Raw genomic sequence first — 23,925 nt, 5'->3', positions numbered from 1 at the left:
ATCCTGGTAAATTACTAAACTCTGCAGCACCTGAACAGCACAGCACTTGGTCAGTGCCTGCAGCACACTGCCAGCGTCAGTACTTCACATCAGCAGGGCTGGGAAAGTCATCTCTCTTGCTAACTTCATTTTCTCATGTGCACTATTTAATTTTGCTTCTGATTAAACCAGCTGTCACCAGTGCTGGTGGCTGCTCACTGGAGCATGGCACAGCAGCACCAGCTTGTCTGTCTGTCTGCTTTCCAAATGGCAGGAGTAGGAATGTGCCTTCTGTGCTTTTCTGTGATTCACTGGATGTTCCAGGGGTTGCCTGGAGTCGATTCAGAGGGCCCCCAAACCTTTCCTGTTTCTCCCCAGTCTTCTTTTCATCCTCCCCTAGACTGATGGAGGATAACATGAAAATAGTTTCTGTCTTTATTGGATCCCATTCAGAAGATGGAAAGAGAATTTCTGTTGCCAGACAAAGAGTTGCAGCAGACTGTTTTTGTGGGTCAGGACACCTTCCCCTTCCTTGTCCCAATAGGAACAGTTAGTTTTGTCTGCTTACACAGACAGAAAAGAATTTTTGTAGGATGTGAGAAGTATTAACCCCTTCACCATGCAAATTCTGCCTCAATTTCACTGCACCACAGTGAAGAAAGAACTGTGCAGGATTCTCCATGGCTCCAGTGCAGGCTGCTCCATGGGCCCGGTGTTCACTGGCGCAAGAGCCAGGGATCATTGGCCTGGTTTTGGGAGCACCACTGGGTTAATGCTCCTTGAAGGCAGGAGATGCTGAGGACATGGGCTGCTCCTTGCCTGCCCACAGAGGTCCCAAGTGACCCAGCTGCTTCTGAGCAGGGGACAGGACAAATGTCCAGTCATGGTCAGTGACAGAAGAGGGGTAAAGGACCCTGGCAGAGGGATAATTGGCAACTGGCAATGCCCTTGCTGGAGGCTGTGCCACAGACCCCAAGAGCTGAGGCAGGCATTAATTTTCCTGCTGACCTCAAGCCTTAATCACCTGCAGGTTTTACTTTCAGGTGAGGTCCCTCACAGGTGTTTGCTCTTCCCAGATCTGTCTTCTGGAGCTGTGGTGCCCTCCACGACCTGCAGGGAACATGAAAGGGAAAAGATTTATCTGCTCTCTGACGTGTCTCACAGAGCACTGTGTTTCAAAGCCTGCACCCCTCCCTGCCCACATACCTCCCGCTCTCCCCATGCTCTCCATCCCCCCTGCTCTCTTGCCACGGACTGGCTGAGAACATGGGATTTCCCAGAGCTTTCCTGAGTTATTTTTAGTCAGCACAATAAAGAGACCAGCTAGTTTGTGTTGCTATTTTTATAGCACTCATTAAAATGCTGTTGCTGAATATGCTGGTAGCTGCTTGCTTCCGCTCCTGTGCTGACTGCTCCTCTTTCTTTCCTGTTGCAGCACTGAAAAGCCCATCTGCATTCCATGAACAGCGAAAAAGTCTGGAGCGAGCCAAGGTAACTCCTGCAGCCGTCCCAGTGAGGGAACACATGGGCTTGCTTTGCATGAGTCACGGGGTTTGACCACCACTTCCAGCACCTTCCACCACTGTCCCCTCCTCTGGCACCCTCCACGCTGCTCTGGTGGCCGAGAATGAGGGGCAGGGCACCTGCCCTGCTTCCAGAAATGCTTCCAGGCTCACAGATGCTCTGGAGCAGCCTTCTCCGAGCAGGGAAGGTTTAAAAAAAGGGCAAAGGAGGCATCTGTGCCCTGAGCTGTGGGGTTTTACAGCAGCCCCAGGCTTTACAGAAGGCCATGGGCAGGGCAGGGCTCAGCATGGCTTTGCCAGCTTGGCCATTAGGACACAACATCCAAGGGGGAAATGGGCCAGGTTCTCACCCACCCCATTGCCAGGCTTCCCTAAACACTGCCAAGGGCAGCAGCCATTTCCAGGACACATGGAAACTCCATGATCTGATCACTTTTTGGGAAATCACATTGGTTTTCCAATGGCAAACAATCCAGCCTTGATCAAACTGGAGGCATGCTCCCAGAAAGGGAAGCAATTAATCATGCAGGTTTTGCTTGAACACAAGAATTTGTTCCATTAATCTGCAAAATGTGCTTGCAGTCACATGGGAAAGGACCTTTGCAGGGAAGAATGATTGTGAAATACAGGGAAGTGCTCTTCTGAACTTAAGCACACTCCAAATCATTTGCCCCAAGTCTCCCGTGGTAATAAATGGCGAACATAAGAAATACAGTATGACTCTGAAAGATTAGTACGCTTAAAAAATTTCAAGCAATCCAAAGTATCCTTGAAGTGTCATATATTTTACAGTTAAAGTATACATTTGTGTCTCTGTCTTTCTCTTCAAAAGCTTTCACTGGCTAGTTGCCTGGGGAAAGGGGAAGGATGGTCTAGTCTATCCCAAACCACGGGCATGTTTGGAAAGTGCTAATGAAGACACTGAGCACAGCCCATAACAAACATTATTCCCTTGCAAAGCTGCCCTGCTTAGATCTGGGACCAGGAAGATCAACAGCTGTTTCCAGACTCAAAGGCATTTGTTGTTTAGCTGATCTTCCCCCAAGCTGATGTTGTGCAAACAGAGAGTAGATAACTGTTCACGTGGTGTGAAAGCTCCTCTGCTCCAGCTGATGTTAGAAAAGCTCACATCTGAAGTCTTCATCATTTGCACCCCAGAGATGCAGCTTATTAACAGCCAGGGTCCAAAGGAGCTGAGGTCACAGCAGAAACACAGCTGTAGGACAGCAGCTGGAGCTGAGCCCAAGCCAGGACCTGATCTAAGGGTTAGCTGGAAATGCATTATGTGAGTTTAAATGCACTCAGGTGCAGACACCAGCTCGCTCTGACCTGGCACAGGAACCTGGCAAACCCACACATGGTCCAAGCACGGGATTGTGTTGGTGGAAATAAGCTGGGAAAAATATGGAGGAAGGGTGAGGCGTTGTAAAGACTTCAGTAAATAAAATGTCTATTGTTTGTTTAAACATGTCACTGGCTATGTTAGAGGCTGGCAGCAGGCCAGTGCAGCAGCCTTTGATGTCGTAGAACAGATTGCTGGGGTGGAGGACAGAGAGCAGGCTGGCTTTGCTGGGGCTGTCTGGCTCAGCAGGGCTGCAGCGCTCAGCCAGCAGCCCAGCACAGAGAGACTGTGGGGTGCCTGTCCTGCCTCTGCCCCAGAGCAGAACACCCCACTGGGCAGGTCCTGACTGATGTGTGAGCACTGACAGACACCCACTGCCTGCTCTGGTGCTCTCTGACCTCTGCTGTGAGCACTTGACCCCTGATTCCCAGCCCAAGCTGTTCTGCTGAAGTTTGAGCACACTACTGTTGTGTATATTCACAACTGTGTCTCTTTTTGCCTGCAGCACTTTTAAAAGGTGTTTTGCATTCTGTGTCCCAGTATCCATCTCAGCTCTGGAGTGACCAACCTCCCCTCCCCTCAGCCCCCTCACTGATCTCATCTCTGACTCAGTGGTGATGTCTGTAGCTGTTGTCCAGACCCTTCCATGGACAGAACAGGGCTGAGCTGACACCTTGTGCTGTGTCTCCCTTGCTGGTCTGGGGCTGTGGGCTGATCACTGGATTCTCCAGAACCTTTTCTACTTTTCCAATGCATGGAGCATCTAATTTCTGCCTAAGACCCTGTCCAGTGACCACTGCAGGAGCATCTCTGGTGCATTGTCTTCACCCTCTGCAGTGCTTGATCAGCTGCCTTAGCTGTGGCTAACTGAACACAGCCCTCCCCAAATGTCCTCCTGGAAACTGTAGCACAGTTATTTCAGATGATCAGTTGTGCCAAATTGTGGTGCACTGTAATCAGCTAGCCTTGAATGATTCAGAATCGAGGAGTATGTCTTCTATCATTCAAGGCATTAATTAATACATTGACTAGCAGGAAAAATTGCTTTGTAACAGGATTTGATTTATTCTTCTGTTTAGACTCTGAGCCATTTCCAATTCCTCTGCTGATCCACGGCTATGCTCCTTTTTAATATTACTCTTATCCAGACCAAATTTCTCTGGCTTGCATGTGAAAAAGCCATGGGAGATAATGTCAAAACATGCTTTGAGTCAAGCTGCATGATATTCATTGTTTCTTCCTGAAACAGAAAACTGTCATTTCTCCATAGAAGGAATTTCATGTGGTGTGATGTGATTTGTTCTTGATAAATCCATCCTGACTGCTCACCTCCTTGCCATCTTCAAAATTCATTTATATAGACTGTTTGATTACTTGGTCCAATATCTTGCTGTCTGCTTTATAATTTCCTGGTTTCTTCTTCCCATCTCTTTTAAAGCTAGGAATTACTCTCCTTTGCCCAGTTTCCTGGAGAGCCATAGATAGTTGCTATTACTCCAGCCTCATGTGTGTCAAAATTGTTTGGGAACATTTAACTCCTCTGAGTATCCTCTAACCTGTTCTTCAACCTGACAACTGGGGTTTCTTCTCCTTTGTTGCTGAAGGTTCTTGGCTGAGCCACCTCTTTGATAAAGAGACATTTATCTTTTTGGTGAGGATGTGTTTTAAAAGGCATTAAATCCTGTAGCCATTTCAGCAGTATGCACAATTATTTCTCCTGTTTATGGAACACAGACAGCACTTTCCATTGCCTGATCCTGGCTGCAGAAGTCCTTATAAGATCTTTTTCTCATGATCCCATACATTTCATACTATGGATTTCCAATTTTGCTCCAGCTGCCTGTACTATTCTTTTGTATTTATCCTTAAGATTTTAACCTCTTTGAAATATGTACAATGGATTTACAATTTTGCTCCAGCAGCTTGTACTATTCTTTTATATTTATCCTTTAAATTTTAACCTCTTTGAGCTATGTACAATTTTTGTACTGTTTCTTCTTGCAGCTCAGCTTAGCTGAGAGCTTAAGTTGAGCTCTAGCTTTTCTGCACCAGGGGATAAGCTTATATTTGTATTCTTAAGGTCAACTGCCCTCAAGGCTGACTTTCTTGGCCCTTATGGATGGTGTTCCTGTACCTCTGTGTGCCTCTCAGTTCCTAAAGCCCTGAGGGAGTTGGCACAAGGCTCCAGGACCCTGGGGGTCCATCACAAGCCAAACTGCACTGACTGCAAAGCAGATTTTCCCAACCCAATTTCATAGCCTGGGGGAGGAACTGCAGAGCACTAAGGTGAAGCCTCATGGCTGACCTGGGTAGAGGGTCTGAGTGGCTTCCTGACTTGTTCTGCCTGATATCTCACCCCAGAGTGCTGGGCTTCCCACAGAAGCCGCTGCTACCAGGACATTCTAGAGCATCTCTCAGAGGTGACATGTGGTGCAGGCCCACCACTCCCAGGGAATAGGTCTCACCCTTCCTGTAAGTTCTCATAACATTTCAGGTGTCAGAAGCCCAGTAGTGATGGCAAAGGGCACCACAGTGGGTGCAGTGAGCAGGCAGCAGCTGCTCAAGAAGTATTGTTTCCTTTCTGAAGAACTTCCCAAGAAGAAGCCAGCATTTCAGTGATGAAAAACGTCCTTTAGGTGCTGACTCAAGCCAGCCTGTAATAAATCCAAAAGAATCCTGGGACGGCACAGGGTGAGGTGCTCTCAGTACCTTATTGCTGCTCTAGCCAGGTAACTTTGCATTTGTGTTCTGCAGACTGAAGATTATCTCAAGCACAAGATCAGAAGCAGGCCTGAGCGGGCAGACCTGGTCAATATGCACATTCTGCAAGGTAAGGCTGCCCAAGCTTCTCCCATGTACTCCTTGTGTCTCCTGCCCTGGGACTTGTGTTTCTCCTGCCCTTCTTGTGTTCCTTCAGGAATGTCATGACCATTACTTTGTTCCAGCTGCTTATGGGGGGCAGATTCAAATGGGACACGTTGTATGAAATTCTGTCCAGACCTGGGGTTCAGGAAGCGGGACATGCTTTTATTCCCTGAAAAACACAGTCCCAAGGCCACCCAGTCTTTCTCCCATCTCTGGCAGGGAGCGGTGCAAGATGCTCTAGGGAACAGTGGGGTACAGAACAGCTGTGAGGGAGAACTCTGTTAGACACCAGTGCCAATGTCTGATCATGAAGAGCAAACCCAGGGAATTTTTTGTCCAGGTCACTGAAATTCCTATAGCAGGTCATTGTAACACCTTCCCAAATCTGGGAAATTTGTGTAATTCCGGATATCCTATGTGACAGCCCGTGCAGTCAATGACACAAGCAGAGCTGTATGAAAAGCCCTGCTATCAGTCTGTGACCACAGCAGCTCTCTCCTCTCCCATTCTGGTGTTCCCTCTCAGTCAGAGAGCTGGCAGGGCTGTATCCCATCACAGACAGCAGAACACCACAGTGGCCCTCACTATCTCCAGAGATAACAAGATCCTTAGAGACAGAGAGGATGTGCAGCCTCCCTCCCTCCCTCCTTGAGTGCTGTCACTTGCCTGGAAGAAGCAGATCACTCTCTGGCAGCTGTGAATGCTGCCCTTTGCTCTCAGCATGGATGCAATCTGTATTTCTTTTTTCCTCTGGCAGGCAGGAGGGCTGAGCCTGGGTCCCGTGCTGGATCAGTGTTGCTGCCTTGCCTTTCCCTTGGGTTTCCATCCCTAAAATAAGCTAGCACCATTGCTTGTTTAAGAGCTGGAGAGTGTCCTTCCTTTAATGTGGACTGGAGGTGGGGGGCTGTTATCAGACATGGAGGCAGTCCCTGGGCTTGAACAGGGACAGAGCCAGCCAGGGGAGACAGACTACAGAGAGTGCCTGGCTGTGCACTCAGCAAGATGCATGTGCTGCTCCACCCCCCCTTACCTGCACACACCTCTGCCCATCCTGCTCTGCATTTCAGAGCTCTGCCTTGGCATGTCCATTTTGTGGATTTGACTTACAAATCCATTTTGTTCACAACTAGGTGATTGGAACTGGCCAGGTGAGACAGTTTGCACCATCCAAGGGCTTTACAGGCACCCCTTCTGTTAGAGTTCACCTCAAGGAGCTCATTTGTGTTCACTGGTCTGCATAGTCTGAGGCCAGGAATGGCCCTAGACCAGCTCTCCTGACCTCCTCTGGAGAATTTAATGGTATCAAGCCCTGTAGCTCGTGTTCCCTACAGTACCTCTTCCAGAGAGTGTCCAGGCTTTGAAGATAGAACAACCTGCATTCAGCTGTTCTTACTTTAGACCCTCAAGGGTTTGGAAATTGTCTGGTTCAGAATCCCACTCCCTCAATACTCACACCTGGTCCAAGAGAGGAGCCAGAGAGCTTTGTTCAGGAAATCTTTCTGTTTAAGTTGCTATTCTTCTGTCACCCTTTAATGACTGGGGTCTTCTCAGGTGGCTTTGGTAGACCTGTAGCCTCCAGATCTACCTGCCTTTGCTCTGCTCCTCCCCAGCTCATTTTTTCCTGAAGGCCTGGGGCACTGTAGTCAACTCCAAAAGTCCACAGCCCAAGACTCAGCATTTTTAATTGCAGTGTAAGCCATTTACTCCAGTTGTCAAGCACTGCCAATGGTTCTCTTCTCCAGCTGTTTCCCAGAAACAGAATGGGAGAATCAATCTGCCACAAGGGACCAATGTGCTCCTGGCAGGCAGGAGCTGGAGACCCCTTTGGGCCTCGTTAGTGGCAGCTTGCTAATGAAGTTTCCATCACAGATCATTCCTGGGCCTTGCAGAGGATGCTCCAGCTGTAGGCTGGGTTTGCAAGCCCAGGCTGGTAGAGAGAGGCTCTTGTTAAGGAATGGAGAAGCTGGGACTGAGGCTCAGAGAAGGAGCCATGTCCCAAAGCCCAGCAGCCCCACCCAGCCCAGCAGATCCTGCTGTGCTGAGCCACGCTCAGGGAGTGGCCACAGCCCCCAGAGGCTGTGCTGAAGGGCACCACATTCTCACTGAGTGCTGTGCCCATGGGAGCCCCTGGTCCTGATGCTTCTCTTTGGCCTTTCAGACTCGGCTGCAGAGGGGTCCATTCAGTCAACTCAGATGAAGCTGAAAAGAGCCCGACTGGCAGATGACCTCAATGAGAAGATTGCACTCAGGCCAGGTCCTTTGGAGCTGGTGGAGAAGAATATTATTCCCGTGGACTCAGCTGTGAAAGAGGCCATAAAAGGTAGTGACAGTGAACGTGTTGTGTGTGCATGGAGTGGGGCAGGGGCTGCCAAGGGGACCAGGGGGTACCACAGTGACTGCAGGAAGTGACAGACCTGCATGTAAGAGCTGCACTGATTGCTTAAACTGCATTATTCCGCAGTAACCAGCCCAGCCTGTGAGCACAGAGCTCTCATCTTAGAGCAGTGACACCAAAACCTGCACCATTGCTCAGCCACATTCCCCCAGAAAGAACCTCCCTTCTTACACCCCTCCCCAAGGCTTTGAGCACAGAAGTGACACTGTTGGAGAGAGGACACTCCTTCCTTCAGCACAGGAAAGAACCTGAGTGCCCAGGTGTTGTGAGACCAGCTCAGATTCTCCCACTTGTGCCCTGCCAAGCTCACACATCCCAGTAAATGGGGGTAGAGTGGCACCAGTTCAGTAAGGCTGGTGGTTCTCTTTTATTTTCAGGATGCTGCATCCCTGGGGTGTAGAGCATCCTTGGGATGCTAAATTGCTGGAGAATATGAGCAGGGGCCTGCACCCCCAAACAGGGTTCACTCCTATCAACCAGGACCCAGCACTTGCCTTATGCCTAAGCTTGGTTTTCCTCCAACACCTCCTCCCACCAGAGCAGGGAGGAAGAATCATCCACAATTACTTCCCCCACGCTGCTGCAGGGAAGCTGGTGTGGGAGCCAACACAGAGCAGAAAGGTGAATCAAATTTCACCAGGGCCCAGTGCCAGGATAGGGGAGATCCAAAGGCAGAGAAAGGAGCAGGAAAGCTGGCAGGGTCCTGCAGTGACAGAACAGCAACCCATATTTTTGAAGTCTGGGGCTGATTCCACATGTCCAAACTGGCACACATGTCTCCAATGAGGCACTGAGAGCTGCTCTGTCCCTGGAAGCTGCTTGTTCTGTTGCTCACAGTTCCTCAATTAATGGGATCATTTCCATTAGCATGGTCCCATTTGAAGGGTCTGTTCTGGAGCTCAGAGCAAGCTGGGGACAATGGCAGAGCTTTGGAACACAAAGGGTCTTGGAGTGACAGGAGAGATACCAAAAATGAGAGTTGAAACAGGAAGCACTTTGATTTAACCTCAGAAACCATCTTAAATGACATGAAATATTCCAGGCTCAGATACTGCTCTGTCCTGCCCCACAGATGTTCCTGCTCTTGGTTTGGGGGCTGTGAAATGCAGGCTGTGTATGTACAGCAGCTTCTCCAGGCTGGCATTGGAGCTGCTCCCTTCCCAGCATGTCGCAGCTCTCCTCTTTGAAGGTGAAATGTTCCAGGACTCTGCCTGAAGAGGAATTTTTAAGGAGAGTTCAAGTAATATCTCCCCGGCCACTTACTAAAGGAGAGAACAGTGGAAAGAAAAGAGTTTCAAAAAATCCCCCCCTTTATAAACATTTGAGGCAGTGTGAGCATGACTTTATCCCCTGGAGCTGAGGTTTGGAGACTGGGAAAATGAGTTTGAATCTTGAATAGAGCGTCTCTCCGGCTGCCTTGTCAGGAGATCATGGTAGACAGAGATTTACGGGACCAAACTGTTAAAAACAAAAAGTCTGGCTTAAAAATGATTTGTTCAGTTTTAAAATTCTTCCTTTTACAATGCTTTTCTGTCACATTGCTGGGGAAAAATGTGTCCTTGTAAGCCAGCTTCGTCCCATTTAGGGTGCAATGTGGCATATTAAGGTCTAACATGAAGTTGCTTGGTACCATAGGGTGCTGTGAGAAGAAGGTGGTGCAGCTGCACCAGGAACACCATCCCAGCCCTCAGGCTTCTGCAGTAGAAAGCCTCAGGCTGAAGTATCCTCAGGCTCATTTTTGGAGTTAGAGGCACCTTATGGTACTCACAGATTGGGGCAAAGGGCTGAACACAGAGCAGAGATGAGTACTGGCACTTCTGAATGTTAAGCCTTTTGTTTTTGCAATACCAGAAAGATGACAGGGTTTAAAATCATTTTACTTTAACCTTGGAATCTCAACTGTTTATACAGTGGAAAGTTCAGCTGACGTGTTCCTCTAATCACCTCCGGCAGGGTGAGCAGAAAGTGCCAGACCCCGAGCGAAAGCCCAAACGTCGCAGTGACAGGAGGCCGCCAGTGCCCTGCATAGCTGAGCAGTGATATAAGGAACTTTTTTTACCGGGTCCTTGTCATCACTTTGTCCAATGCGCTCAAGAGGACAATACCCAGTGCATTAGAAACAGCCCGGAGCAAACACCATCCTGCCTGAGATTACAGCGGGGACACGGGATGGAGAAACAATACGCTCAGGCCGGGCTGGGTGACAGCAGGACAGATAAGGGAAGCATTCCCCATCGGCACAGGCCTGCGGTATCAAGCAGCAGGATGCAGCACATTCCTGTCATGCTCTGGGCTGTCGCTGTGTCCTGAAGGTCCCTTATGCTCCCAGCTTTAGCACCACTTCCCAACACATGCTTCCCTGCCAGTGCAGCAGGAGCCCTGCAGATCCACAAGTGCCCCTTGCTCAGAGTCATTTTTCCCAAGGGGGGGATGTCCACGCTGGCCTGCAGGTGTGGGAAGCAGCTCCCATGCAGCCCAGGTGGCCCGTGCAGCACTGCAGCTCCTCAGGGACCTGTTTGGGTGCTGCCTCTGATGGAGAGGATGGAGAGGACTCAGGTCCTCATTCCAGGGACACATGAAGAGAGCAAGTTGAACGCGGCTGATCTCATTTCCCGAGCCCATGTCTGGGCAGCAGCTCAGGCAGGGAGCCAGGGCTCTGTCCTCGCCCACCCTGGCACCAGCAGCCACAGGGAGTGGAGATAACCCTTATCTCTCAGATAGGGGCAGGGGTCAGAGCAGGAGGTGCGTGTCGTTGAGAAGGTGCACATTGCTAGACCAGCAGCAGGGACAGGTGGAAGTTTGTCCCCAGGCCCTTCCTATTTCCCCATTTGTCACCTCACTATCAGCGTGCCAAGCTGCCTGACAAATGCCAGACATGAGCACGAGGAGATTACGAGTGTAGCCACGCTGCTCCTTCCTCCACCCCCACCTGCAGCTCTCCCGAGGCTCGCATGAGACCTTTTATTCTCAGCACTTTATCATCAAACCTCGGGGTCGAGAGCCCTTGCCCATCTGACTAGCAGATAGCTGTGCAGCAGCAGTGCAGGAGCTGTGCAGGAGCTGTGCAGCAGCTGTGCAGCAGCTGCGCAGGAGCTGTGCAGGAGCTGTGCAGGAGCAGTGCAGGAGCTGTGCAGGAGCAGTGCAGGAGCAGTGCAGGAGCTGTGCAGGAGCTGTGCAGGAGCTGTGCAGCAGCTGTGCAGCAGCTGTGCAGGAGCAGTGCAGGAGCTGTGCAGCAGCTGTGCAGCAGCTGCGCAGGAGCTGTGCAGGAGCAGTGCAGGAGCTGTGCAGCAGCTGTGCAGCAGCTGCGCAGGAGCTGTGCAGGAGCTGTGCAGGAGCTGTGCAGGAGCAGTGCAGCAGCTGTGCAGCAGCAGTGCAGGAGCTGTGCAGGAGCTGTGCAGGAGCTGTGCAGCAGCTGTGCAGGAGCAGTGCAGGAGCTGTGCAGGAGCAGTGCAGGTGCTGTGCAGGAGCTGTGCAGGAGCAGTGCAGCAGCTGTGCAGCAGCAGTGCAGGAGCTGTGCAGGAGCTGTGCAGGAGCTGTGCAGCAGCTGTGCAGGCAGAGCAGCCTGGGGCTGTTGGGCCGGCAGTAAAAGTGGTTTGAACCATGTCCAGTGGGTGAAACCTGTGGACAGAGACGAGATGTGGGAGCCTCTGTGCACCTGCAGCCACATCCGCTCTTCCTGGCTCTTGTGCTGAGAGCAGATGGGTCACGCTCCGAGCTGAATTCAGCCTCAGTCCTGCTGAGGACAGAGTCTCAAGTGTGGTGTGGGTGTTCAGCCGGGGGGCTCAGCTGAGGGAGGGCAACTGGTCCCCCTTTCTCTCCCATCCCAGCCCAGTGGAGGGGCAGGATGGCAGAGCCCCTCTTGCACCAGTCCCACCTGTCTGCACCGGCCCTGCTGTGCGTGTGGGCTGGGCTCCTCCAGCTTCTCCTCTCTCCCTGTCCCAAGGAATGTGCTTCATGGTCCTGGCTCCTCATCCTCCTCTGTCCCCGGGGACACAGTCCCGGCTCCTCAGACCCCTCTCTCCCCCTGTCCCAATGGCCCAGTCCATGCCTGTCCCCCTGCCCTCCCTCAGCCCCGCCGGTGGCCGAGCCCCGTCTGCCCCCCACCCACGGCCCCGAAGCTCACCCCGACCCTCCCCTCAGGCTCTGACCGTGTCCTCTCTGCCCCTGCAGGCTCCCAGGGCGGCTTCCCCCGGCAGACCGACGCCTTCGCCTTCGAGGAGGACAGCAGCAATGACGGGCTGTCCCCGGAGCGGCCCCGCAGCCGCGGCTCCCCGGGCCCCGCCGAGCCGCCCCCCGGCCCCAAGGCCCCGGAGCCGCCCCCCGCCGCCCCTGCCGGGGCTCCACAGGTAGGGTGAGCCGTCCTGGAGCCGGGGGAGGTGCGGGGGGACACGGGAGACTCGGGGGTCGGGGATGGGACACGAGGGACACGCTAGGAAGTGATTCCTGCCCTGTGCTGGGCACTGGTGAGGCCGCACCTGGAGTGCCGTGCCCAGCTCTGCTCCCCCACTTCAGGAGGGGTTGGAGATGCTGCAGGAACAACAAGGCTGGGGAGGGATCTGGAGCACAAGTCCTGTAAGGAGCGGCTGAGGGAGCTGGGGGTGTTTATCCTGGACAAGAGGAGGCTCAGGGGAGACCTCATCACTCTCTACAACTCCCTGGCAGGAGGGGACAGCCGGGGGGGTTCGGGCTCTGCTCCCAGGGAACAGGGACAGGACACAGCCTTAAACTGTGCCAGGGGAGCTCCAGGCTGGAGATCGGGAATCTCTTCACAGAAAGGGTGTTTGGGCATTGGAATGGGCTGCCCAGGGAGGCGGGGGAGTGACCATCCCTGGAGGTGTTTAAGGAAAGCCTGGATGTGGCACTGAGTGCTGGGTTTGGCTGATGAGGAGGTGTTGGGTCACAGGTCACGGTGATCTCAAAGGTCTTTTCCAGCCGGGTTAATTCTGGGACTCTGTGTGACTCTGTGTGATTCTGTGACTTTGTGTCATTCTGTGTCATCCTGTGTCATTCTTTGTCATCCTGTGCCATCCTGTGTCACTCTGTGCCATCATGTGTCACTCTGTGTCACTCTGTGTCACTCTGTGTCACTCTGTGCCATCCTGTGTCACTCTGTGTCATTCTGTGCCATCCTGTGTCACTCTGTGTCACCCTGTGTCACTCTGTGTCACCCTGTGTCACCCTGTGTCACTCTGTGTCACTCTGTGTCATCCTGTGTCACTCTGTGTCACTCTGTGCCCATCCTGTGTCACTCTGTGTCACCCTGTGTCACTCTGTGTCACTCTGTGCCCATCCTGTGTCACTCTGTGTCACCCTGTGTCACCCTGTGTCACTCTGTGCCATCCTGTGTCACTCTGTGTCACCCTGTGTCACCCTGTGTCACTCTGTGTCACCCTCTGCCATCCTGTGTCACTCTGTGTCACCCTGTGTCACCCTGTGTCACTCTGTGTCACTCTGTGCCATCCTGTGTCACCCTGTGTCACCCTGTGTCACTCTGTGTCACTCTGTGTCACTGTGTCACCCTGTGTCACTCTGTGTCACCCTGTGCCATCCTGTGTCACCCTGTGTCACTCTGTGTCACTCTGTCCTGTGGTTCCGAGACCCTCGGGGGGATCGCGCTGTGCGGGGCCGGCGCGCCCACTGCCGGCCGGTGCGGGAACTGCAGCCCCGGGGAGCGCCGGGCCGGGACTGGGGGGAACTGGGGGGACTGGGGGGACTGGGGGAACTGGGGGGAACTGGGGGAACTGGGGGGAACTGGGGGGACTGGGTGAACTGGGGGGAACTGGGGGGACTGGGGGAACTTCGGGGACTGGGGGGAACTGGGGGGACTGGGGGGACTGGGGGGAACTGGGGGGAATGGGGGGACTGCGGGGACTGGGGGGACTGGGGGGACTGGGAAGGACTGGGGGGACTGGGGGGACTGTGGGAACTGGGGGAACTGGGGGGAACTGGGGGGACTGGGGAGGACTGGGGGGAACTGGGGGGAACTGGGGGGACTGGGGGGAACTGGGGGGAACTGAGGGAACTGGGGGGAACTGGGGGGACTGGGGGAGATGGGGGGAACTGGGGGGACTGGGGGTACTGTGGGAATTTGGGGGAATAGGGAGGCTGGGGATCGGGGGCTCCGGGGGGAATGGGGGAACTGGAGTGGGCTGAGGAAGACTGGAAGGGCTGGGATGGATGGGGGAAGGGGAGGAACTGGGGCAGACTGGGGACGGGGAGAACCGAAGGGATTGTGACCATCCAAGGGTCAGCTGGGAAGACTGGGCTGGGGGACACTGCCAGCAGTGAGCAAGGATGAGCGGCTCAGGCGAAATTAGGAGGGCTGGAAAACCAAGGAGAACTGTGAAGACAGAGGACTAGGGAAGGACTGGGATAGCCTGAGAATGTGTCTGGGATAGACATGAGGCGACTGGGATGCGCTGAGGCATCGAGATGGGGTGAGGAAACGGGGCACCAGGAGCCCCTGTGCAGGCTGGACAGCCCCTGGGTCTGGCCCCACAGCCCCTCTCACCTCTCCCTTGCAGGATCGTCCCCCCAGTGCCGATGGCCACGCTCCAGACACTGCCCCGGGGCAGGGCAGCCAGTGTGACAGCCCCAAGCAGCCGGCGGGGCAGGAGAGCCCGACACTCCCGGTGCCCTCTGCCGTGAAGGTAACACTGCTGCCTCTGGGCTGCCCAGGGGAGGAACCAGCCCAGGGCACCCAAGCCTGAAGTGCCCATGGGCTGTGCCCCAAATGTGTGGGAGCTCCAGGTGTCCGGCCTTAAAGGCTTTGAATAATTCAGGCAGACAGCCTTGTGTCAAAAACAGATTTAATTCATTGTGTAATGGTACAAGATACAGCAATACACCTTGTTAGAGGCAATTGCTGGGGTCCTGCACTGAAAACTCCCCTGGGGCTGGGAGTAGGAGGAGATACAAGGCAACACTGGAGTTCCTTCCAGGCAGGGAGGGCCACTGTCCATCTCATGTGCTCTGCAGCACAGCTGAGATGGGACACAGTGCCAAGGGAGTGCCCCACACCCAGGCTCAGCAGGTCTTGGAGCTGGAGTGTCAGGTGCCAGCAGGAGCTGCCTTTGTTCTGTCCCAGGCCTTTGAGGTCCCATAGGGGTGACAGGAGCTCTTCTCACACCTAATTCCTTTCCTTCTTGGCCCAACAGTCCAAATCATCCAGTGATAGCAAGAACCGTCACAAAAAGCCCAAAGACACCAAGCCCAAAGTGAAGAAGCTCAAGTACCACCAGTACATCCCTCCAGACCAGAAAGCAGAGAAGTCCCCTCCACCCATGGATTCTGCATATGCCAGACTGCTCCAGCAGCAGCAGCTCTTCCTGCAGCTCCAGATCCTCAGCCAGCAGCAGCAGCAACAGCAGCAGCACTTCAACTACCCTGGGGTGCACCAAGGACAGCTGAAGTGAGTGCCAGCAGCAGGACTTAGCCCTGTCTCTCTCCAGACTTTCCCCTCTGTATCCATTTGTGCCAGAGCAAGGGGATAGAGGCACACTCCTGGAACAGAAAAGCTTGGGAACAGCACAAACCCCTTCCAAGCCATTCTGGCTTTGCATACTGGCTGGGGCACCTGTGACCTGCTGGTGGGACACCAGCAATCTCCTACAGCCCAAACTGGTTTTCCTTAGCCATCCTGAAGTCTCATATAGGAGACAGCAGACCCAAGGGAGCAGAGGGATGGGATGCTGGGCACAAAGACCCTGGGGAGCAGACAAGTTACCCCAAATCTCCTTTGTTATTTCAGGCAATCAAATGAGCAAATGGTCAAAAGTTCAAATTCTTCATCAACTTCTGGCAACAACACCCCTCTTTCTCCAGTGAAAACCACCTTTTCAGGCCAGACTTGTGTCTCATCTATCAAGCCAGGCCCTCTGCCATCCAACCTGGATGATCTCAAAGTGAGTACAAACTTTGCCACTTCAGGAGCAGAATGTCACAGCCTGAGTGTGCTGTGCTGCCTCTGAGTGTGTCAGGGGAGTGCCAAGGGCTGGGAGGGGCCGTGTTACAGATCAGCACACCTGCACCCCCATGCTCTGAGCCACCCAGGAGTACAGCACAGCACCCTGGGGCAGGGCTTGGTCACCTGGGGAGGTTCTGAACATGAGGGCTTGCTGCTCTGGAGGTGGTGAGGGGTGCACTGCTCCAGCCTGTATACCAGCAAACCAAAGGTGTAGCCTGGGGAGGCTGCAGGTCAGGCTAAAGGATGATCTGAACTGCTGCTCCTGCAGCTCCTGGCTCCATGCCTGAGTGGTTTTATGGTGGACATCGTGGATGCTCTGACAGACCAGCCAGAGGCCATTAGGGGAGCATGGTGCCCCCCTTAGTGACTCAGCTAAGGCCAGCTCAGCTCTGTGCATGAGCAGGTGCCTCCTGCTATGTGCACTGTTTTGAGCAGCTCTCATGTAGGCAAGAAAGGGAGTAGGGGAGAATCCCTCATATCAGCTATTCTTTTATACATTGCTAATGGACCCTCAGTCATGGAGAAGGCAAATCCTTCTAGGAGCAGAGGTAGAAACAGCATGAGTTTGTCCTAGCTCAGGTGGCTGAATCCTGTGCCTGAGCATAGAGCATGTGGCTCCAAGGTGTCACAGTCTCTGAGCCATAAGCTGGCTCCTGGTCTGTGTTCAAGTCCTCTGCACATGGAGAAATCTACTGCTAGGAAGGGAATCCTGAGTTGCTTCCCTGACCCAAGGACCACTGCTGGTTCATGGGGAGGACTCACAGTTCTTGGGAGGAGGAAGATTTTCCTGTTAGGAAAGGTTGTGATTCTGCAGGATGTGCAGTGGTCAGGACTCTGCAGGATGTGCAGTGGTCAGGATCCTGCTCATGGTGACTCTGGTGCCTGCAGGTGAGACAGGAGCACCTGGGAGGTCAGAGCTTTAAAGCTGGAAGCTGTGAGCCAGTGATCTGAGACTCCTTGTTAGAAGTTTCTGGGTTTTAGAAGTTTCTGGGTTTCTGAAGGTCTTACCTGCCACTGGCCCTGATCACGAGTGACTTTCCTTGCAGGTGTCAGAGCTGAGGCAGCAGCTCCGGATACGAGGCCTGCCTGTGTCGGGTACCAAAACAGCGCTGATGGAGCGGCTGCGACCCTTCCAGGAGTGCAGCAGCAGCACAGTGCCCAACTTCAGTGAGATCACCACTGTCACCTTCCCAGTCACCCCAACAAGCACCCTGTCCAGTTACCAGTCCCAGTCCTCCACCAGCATGTTATCAAACGGCTTCTATCACTTTGGCAGCACCAGCTCCACCCCACCCATCTCGCCCGCCTCCTCTGACCTGTCCGTGAGCGGCTCTTTGCCAGACACCTTCAACGACGGGCCCATGTCTTCCCCACAGTTCGGCCTGCAGCCATCCCCGGTTCATGGCAGTGCTGAGGAAAGCCTCATGAGCAGCATGAATGGAGGGAGCATCCAGCTGGAACTGGAAGGAATAGACACAGAGAAAGACAAGATGCTGGTGGAGAAGCAGAAGGTCATCAATGAACTGACGTGGAAGCTGCAGCAAGAGCAGAGGCAGGTGGAAGAGCTGCGGATGCAGCTCCAGAAGCGAAAGAGAAGCAATGGCCTTGAGGAGAAGCAGCAGCCTGCTCAGCATTTCTTTGGTGTCCCCATCAAGCAGGAAAACGCCGTGTCCAGCTGTCCATTTGCATCCAAACAAATGGCCCTGAAAGGCCAGGCCGGCAGCTCGGAGAAGCTGAGTAACTGTGGGGTACCGCAGGTGCCCCACATCGTAAACAGCCACTGCCTGGAGCCCGCAGGGCAGAGCACCATCACCTCCTCGACATTCCTGAGCCCGCAGTGCTCCCCCCAGCACTCTCCCCTGGGGGCTGCAAAGAGCCCCCAGCACATCAGCCTGCCACCGTCCCCCAACAGCCACTACCTGCTGCCCGTGTCCCCCGAGGGCCGCAGCGGGTCCCCGCCGGGCAGCAGCTGCCTCCGCACAGCGCCGGTGAGTGCCAGCCCAGACCCCACGGGGGAGGCCTCTCCTCTTGGCCCGGGGCTGCTGGCAGCATGTGGGGCTGCCTGCAAGGGCAGAGAGTATCCCAGGGGGACAGTGGGTTGGAGGCTGATAGCGCTGCAGGGTCCTTTGCAGGGTTTCTTCTGGGGGGCCCTACCACCGCAGCCAGTTGCCCTGGAGGGGCCACAGCACAGCTCTCATGCCCCAAGGAGCCCTGGCACAGCTCCTGCTGCCGTGAGGAAGCCCTGGCACAGCTCCCCTCCTCCCCAGGGGACCCCAGCACAGCTCTCTCTGCCCCTAGGTGAGCACTGGCAAAGCTGCCTGTGTCCTGGGAGAGCCTGGCAGAGCATCCTCTGCCCTACAGAGCCCTGGCACAGTTCCCTCTGCCCTGGGGAGCCCTGGCACAGCTCTCTCTGCCCCTGGAGGAGTTCCAGCAAGCTCCCTCTTCCCTGGGGGAGCACTGGCACAGCTTCTTCTACCCTAAAAGAGCCCAAACCCAGCTGCCTCTCGCCTCAGGGGGAGTTCTGGCACAGCTTGCTCTGCCCTTGGGGAGTCCTGGCACAGCTGCCCGTGCCCCATGGAGCCCTGGCACAGATCTGTACACAGCAGGGAGGCACCAGCGTGGATCCCTCAGCTCCTGGGAGAGCCCTGGCACAGTTCCTACAGCCCTGGGAGACCCCACTGCAGGGCTTTCCAGCATCTTGCCAAGCCATTGTGGCTCCCAGCAGCGTGTGAAGGATTTTCACCACTGAGTTGGAGAAGAGCAGTCACCCTGGGGAAGTCTTTTCCCAGGAAGCTGGAGCAGGGCTGGCAGTTGAGGTCTGCAGTCAGAGAGAGCTTGTGCCTCCCCAGCAGGCCACCACAGGCTGTCCTCAGTAGCCCCACTCAGCCCCCTGGACAGGTACAGCTTGGGGAGGGGGACACGCTGCCAGCACAAACCAGCACAAGGCTCTGCTCAGCGCAACCCCAGCCCATCCAGTGCCCTCCCAGGGCTCCCCAGGCAGCAGCAGCAGCACCTTTCAGTGGCCTGTGCCATGCACAGGGGTGCAAGGTGTGCCCCACAGCAGGGGCAGGCTGGGTGTGTGGCACTGCCCACAGCAGAGCAGGGTGGCCCCAGGCAGGCCACCAGCATCCCCTGCCCAGCTCATCCAAACCAGTCTCCCTCCTCACCCCTACAGCAGCCCCACTGCCTGCCTCACCCCAACCCCACCACCCTCCATGCCCATCCCACTGGCAGCTCCGTGTTCTCCTCCTCACCCAAAACTGCTGCCCCTTCCCACCTCACTGGCCGTGCTCTGCCACAGCACCCATCCAGGGGGAGCAGAGCAGGGGATGCAAGGGGTGACCCTGGCACTGGGGCTGCAGAGCTGGGGGACAGTGGGCACTGGGACACAGTGCTGTGAGGTGATATTCAAGACAGGCAGCAGGGCTGCTCTGGGCAGCTGGGCAGTGGTCAGTGAGGCTCAGGAGGGAGCAGCAACACCACAGGGACATCTCCAGCTGCTCCCTCACTGCCCAAGGGCAGGGGGTGCACAGGAGGGATGGTCTCATTGTGTCCTGCAGCTCACCCCAACCCCAACACCACCCATCCTGGACATTCCTCTGCTGCCTGCAAGGCACTCCCAGGGGTGAGGGTCCTTCCTCAGTAAGAATTCTTCCTTTGTGCACAGCACTGCAGTGCTGTTTCCCATGAGCCAGGGCTCCTTCCAGCTACCCTCCACAGAAATGTGGCCAGGATATGCACGGCCAGGCAGAGTGGCCTCACCACTCCCTGAGTCCTCTCCTGGATCCCACCTGAAGGGACCGTGGTGCTGGTTTTTCTGGGACAAGGCCATGGCCAGGCAGTGGGGAAGGACACAGAAGGGCCTAGAGGTGATGGGGACAGCAGCTGACAGGCACTGTTCTTCAGATGCCATCCATCCTGGAAGGGAAACCTGGAAGGGCAAAGATGTGCAGGTGTTTGACACAGGCAGAGATTTCCCTCTTTTGAGTGACCCTCCCTGGCCTGAGCTGTGTGAGGTGCCCCCAGTCAGGTGGTGATGGGGAGGGGCTGGGGTGGCTGGGGAAGTGCCTCATCACTGGCCAAGCACAGCTGACCACCAGCAGCATCTCTGTCCTCCCTCAGTCCCGCATGTCCACAGCTGACTGAGCACCAGGACTCCAGTGTCACCGTGTCTGTGCTCTGGCAGTGCCACAAGGCCAGCCTGGCCCTGGATCTCAGAGCTAGGGCAGGGAGCTGGTTTACCTGCCTCTATCCTGCTCAAAGCCAAGAATTTTGACCCATGGAATTGTCATTTCCCTGGCACCACAGCAGCCTCAGCAGGGATGAGAGAGCCGGGCCTCCCGCCGTGCATTGACTCCATTTCCCTGTATTTCCCCATGCAGATGGCTGTGCAGTCAGGCCAAAAGTTTTCTATTTCATCCCCAAGTTTTTGTAAGTCAAGCCCAGCCCTGTCAGAGGTAAAGCAGCCTCCACCCTATGAGGATGCAGTGAAGCAGGTAACTGCATGGTTTTTGTTTTCTACAGGGCTAGGGCTGCCCACAATGTCTTTTTGCAGTCAGAGGGACTCAGCTGCTGCAGTTCCAGCCCTTTCTGGGGTCTCTGGGTAGGACAGACCTGCTTCCATAAGGAATGGGCTTTTTTGAAGGGTTAGTTGCTGACTAGCTGCCACAAAGGAGCTGGACACCCTGTTGGGCAGGAACATGTCCCCTGTGCACCCAGGGGTCCTGACACCCCCCAAGTCCCCTGGGTGCCAGTGTTCTCTCTTTGGGTGCTCAGTGCTGTGTGAGGGACAGACCCTTGAGCATTCCCAGGTCACCAGGAAACCTCCTCCTGCTCCATCCACCCCCCTGAGCCACACCCTGGAGTAATGCATGGCCATTCCCCAGGAACACCTTCCTCCCCATCAGAGTCTGGAGCAGCCTCAGTGCTGGGACTGGTGGTGCCTTTAGGGAAGTGGAGTGATGCTGTTGGCAGGGTGAAAATGGGTTTATGCCAGCCTGCAGATCTTCCAGTCAGGGAGAGAAGGGAGACTGGGCAGTGCAGGGAGCAGGGAGGGCAGGCAGTGCCTGTGAGATGCTGGGGCCAAAATGTTGCTGTGTCCTGAGAGCCCTGGGACAGGGCAGGCTGTGGTGGCCACTGAGCTGAGGGTTGGCAGCAGGGAAGGGTTCTTTGCTCCCTGGATCCACCGTGATTGTGCCACATCCCTGCAGTGCCCTGAACGCTGCTGCCAGCCCCGTGTTGGTATGGCCTCTCTTCTGTGGGGTCTAAAGCCATCTTTTTTGGGGTCTAGAGCCATCTACCTGGCTTGTGGCTGGAGGGACTGTCCTCCTAATGCCCTCTACTCTCCTCTTTGTCGTTTGCTGCAGCAGATGACACGAAGTCAGCAGATGGACGAGCTCCTGGACGTGCTGATTGAGAGTGGAGGTACGCTCTGCTTCCCTCTTCCCCTCTGGGGCTCTCCCTCCAGGCCAGCATCGGTCTGTGGGGCTCAGTGCATTCTGTGCACCCCAGCAGAGCTGCCTGAGTCGAGTACAGCTTTCCCCTGCCCTCCCTGTGCCAGCAGCCCCCGAAATTGAACCCAAAAGCGGCCTGGCCCTCCCTGAGCCTGCTGCTGCTTGTGCCAGCCCCCTCCCCACACAGCCCCCAGTGTGCCCCTCATCCCCAGGGCTGCCAGTGCCACCTCCCAGCAGAGCTCTTCTGCTGCCCTCCCCTGCTCAAAGTGCTGCCCTTCCCCAGCCCCCTGGGGACAGCTGCTGGTGCTTGTGCCTTAGGGACTGTGTCCAGACCCAGGGGATCAAGGTCAGAAAGCAGGAAAGTGCAAGGGAGGGGGACGAGCAGTGCCACTGGGACTGAGAGGGGAGCAGGTTCCATAGGGGTGCCCAAGGGGTCAGCTGGAGGCCTGTGGTGGTGCCCAGCGGTGATGGGCACTGCCAGAACACCTCAAATCCCTCTCATCTGTTGACAGAAATTCCAGCCAATGCCAAGGAAGATCGGTCCTGCCTCCAGAAAGTCCCTCAGATAATGGTGTCTACGGGGAGCTCCAGTGCCTCTGTCCCCAAGGGCTCTGCCCCGTTCGAGCCGGTGCCCTTCGAGCACTGCCCGGGCGGCAGCGACGCTCACCTGGAGGTGCTGCTCAATGCCCACAGCCCCCTGGGCAGGGTCAGTGAGATGGCCCTGCTGAAAATGGGAGCAGAGGAGCCCCACTTCGAAGGGATGATGGAGGGGTTCTCTGGCAAAGCCGCGGATGAACTGCTCAACTCCCAGGAGATTTTACAGACTCCCCTGTCGCCCATGGAAACCCAGCTGTCCCCTTCCCCTGCCGAAGGCTCCAGTTTACAAATGAGTTTCACTGAGTCTCCGTGGGAAACAATGGAGTGGCTGGACCTCACCCCCCCCAGCTCTGCCACCGGCTTCAGCTCGCTCACCCCCGCGGGCCCCAGCATCTTCAACATCGATTTCCTGGATGTAGCCGACCTCAACCTGAACAGCAGCATGGACCTGCACCTGCAGCAGTGGTGAAGGGACGTGCTGGGGCAGGGGGCTGTGAGCCTGCAGCAGCTGGCACTGCGTTCCTGTCGTGCCAGAAAACACGCAGGGCAAACTTGCCTCATCCAGGGGAAACTGGAGTCATTTTCCCAGCATATAAACTTGTTTCAATTTCCAGTCACTGAAAACTGACAGCACAATTCTGGTACTTTGGTTTTCCTCCATTGACACAACCCCACAGAGGACACCAGTGCCTGAAACAATACTTCCTTTGATTGACAAGAACTTCAGTTCTCCTTCTTTAATCTTTCCCCCCCAGTTTTAGCAGTCACTCTTGTGAGAACTGGAGCAGCTCATGACAAGACTGTGTGGTGAGGTGACCTCACCTGGGTGGCAACAGGAAATCATGGAGAGGGTAGCCCACTGTTCCCTCTCCTCTCCTCTCCTCTCCTCTCCTCTCCTCTCCTCTCCTCTCCTCTCCTCTCCTCTCCTCTCCTCTCCTCTCCTCTCCTCTCCTCTCCTCTCCTCTCCTCTCCTCTCCTCTCCTCTCCTCTCCTCTCCTCTCCTCTCCTCTCCTCTCCTCTCCTCTCCTCTCCTCTCCTCTCCTCTCCTCTCCTCTCCTCTCCTCTCCTCTCCTCTCCTCTCCTCTCCTCTCCTCTCCTCTCCTCTCCTCTCCTCTCCTCTCCCTCTCCTTTTCTCTCCTCTCCGTTGGGCTCATCTTGGCCGTGCCCGTGCCAGGGTGAAGAGCAGGGGGCTGTGCCCAGCCAGGTGCCAAGCACCCTTCTCTGGACAGCCAGGCTCCTGCCTCGCTCCTGCCCAAAGCTGCACTGCCCCAGCATTGCCCCACCTGCTCCAGGTGGATGAGAGATGGAGATCGCCGTGTTGGCGTGTCCTGAGGGGCTGAAAGCCCAGGAGCCGTCCTGGCTGCATTCTGACCTGAATCAGGCTGCAGCCTGTGACCTTGGAGCAGAGAGCTCTGGACATTGGAGGCAGATTTGGAGGCAGATGTTCAGGATGGCACAGGAACGGCGGGGATGTGGCATCCCCGGTGCACACAAAGGGATGTGTGATGTGTTTTGGTCGAGGTAGGAGCAAGTTGTATGAAAGGAGCAGGCAGGCTTTGCGAGGCTGTTCTCTGCACAGCCAGGTCAGGGTGGTCTCCAGCCCTTGCATGATCCGGGAGCAGCGGGAGCCGGGCAGGGACACTCAGTGACCACTGAGCGAGCCCTCGTGTGGCTGAGGCTTTGTGGGAGTGCCTGCTCCTCTGCCATCCTCCCCTCCAGCCTTCTGCCCATCCCCTGCAGTCCCCCCCTCCTCCCCGAGTTTCTCCAGCGTCACTGCTCGCTCAGCCCAGAGCAAGGCTACCGGA

At 55.3% G+C, this 23,925-nt stretch overlaps 1 protein-coding gene across 6 annotated transcripts in view; it reads left to right on the top strand.

Annotated features, from left to right (window-relative positions):
- The window catches only part of MYOCD (myocardin), a 34,275-nt gene extending 11,260 nt beyond the window's left edge, over positions 1 to 23,015 (top strand). For 4 of the 6 annotated variants that reach the window (XM_058852102.1, XM_058852106.1, XM_058852108.1 and 1 more), the window contains 10 exons: positions 1,415 to 1,470; positions 5,599 to 5,674; positions 7,868 to 8,029; positions 12,275 to 12,450; positions 14,629 to 14,754; positions 15,262 to 15,515; positions 15,855 to 16,008; positions 17,117 to 18,058; positions 21,437 to 21,494; positions 22,036 to 23,015. In XM_058852102.1, coding sequence (XP_058708085.1) covers positions 1,415 to 1,470; positions 5,599 to 5,674; positions 7,868 to 8,029; positions 12,275 to 12,450; positions 14,629 to 14,754; positions 15,262 to 15,515; positions 15,855 to 16,008; positions 17,117 to 18,058; positions 21,437 to 21,494; positions 22,036 to 22,589 — 2,558 coding nt within the window. In that variant the 3' untranslated portion in view covers positions 22,590 to 23,015. The remainder of the gene's footprint in view (positions 1 to 1,414; positions 1,471 to 5,598; positions 5,675 to 7,867; positions 8,030 to 12,274; positions 12,451 to 14,628; positions 14,755 to 15,261; positions 15,516 to 15,854; positions 16,009 to 17,116; positions 18,059 to 21,436; positions 21,495 to 22,035) is intronic. The other 2 variants (XM_058852103.1, XM_058852107.1) reach the window with 2 other exon arrangements.
- Positions 23,016 to 23,925: the final 910 nt, after the last annotated feature.

Source organism: Poecile atricapillus, chromosome 17 (assembly GCF_030490865.1).
Source record: "Poecile atricapillus isolate bPoeAtr1 chromosome 17, bPoeAtr1.hap1, whole genome shotgun sequence".
Lineage (NCBI taxonomy): Eukaryota > Metazoa > Chordata > Aves > Passeriformes > Paridae > Poecile > Poecile atricapillus.
This window is presented reverse-complemented; position numbering and strand designations above follow the sequence as displayed.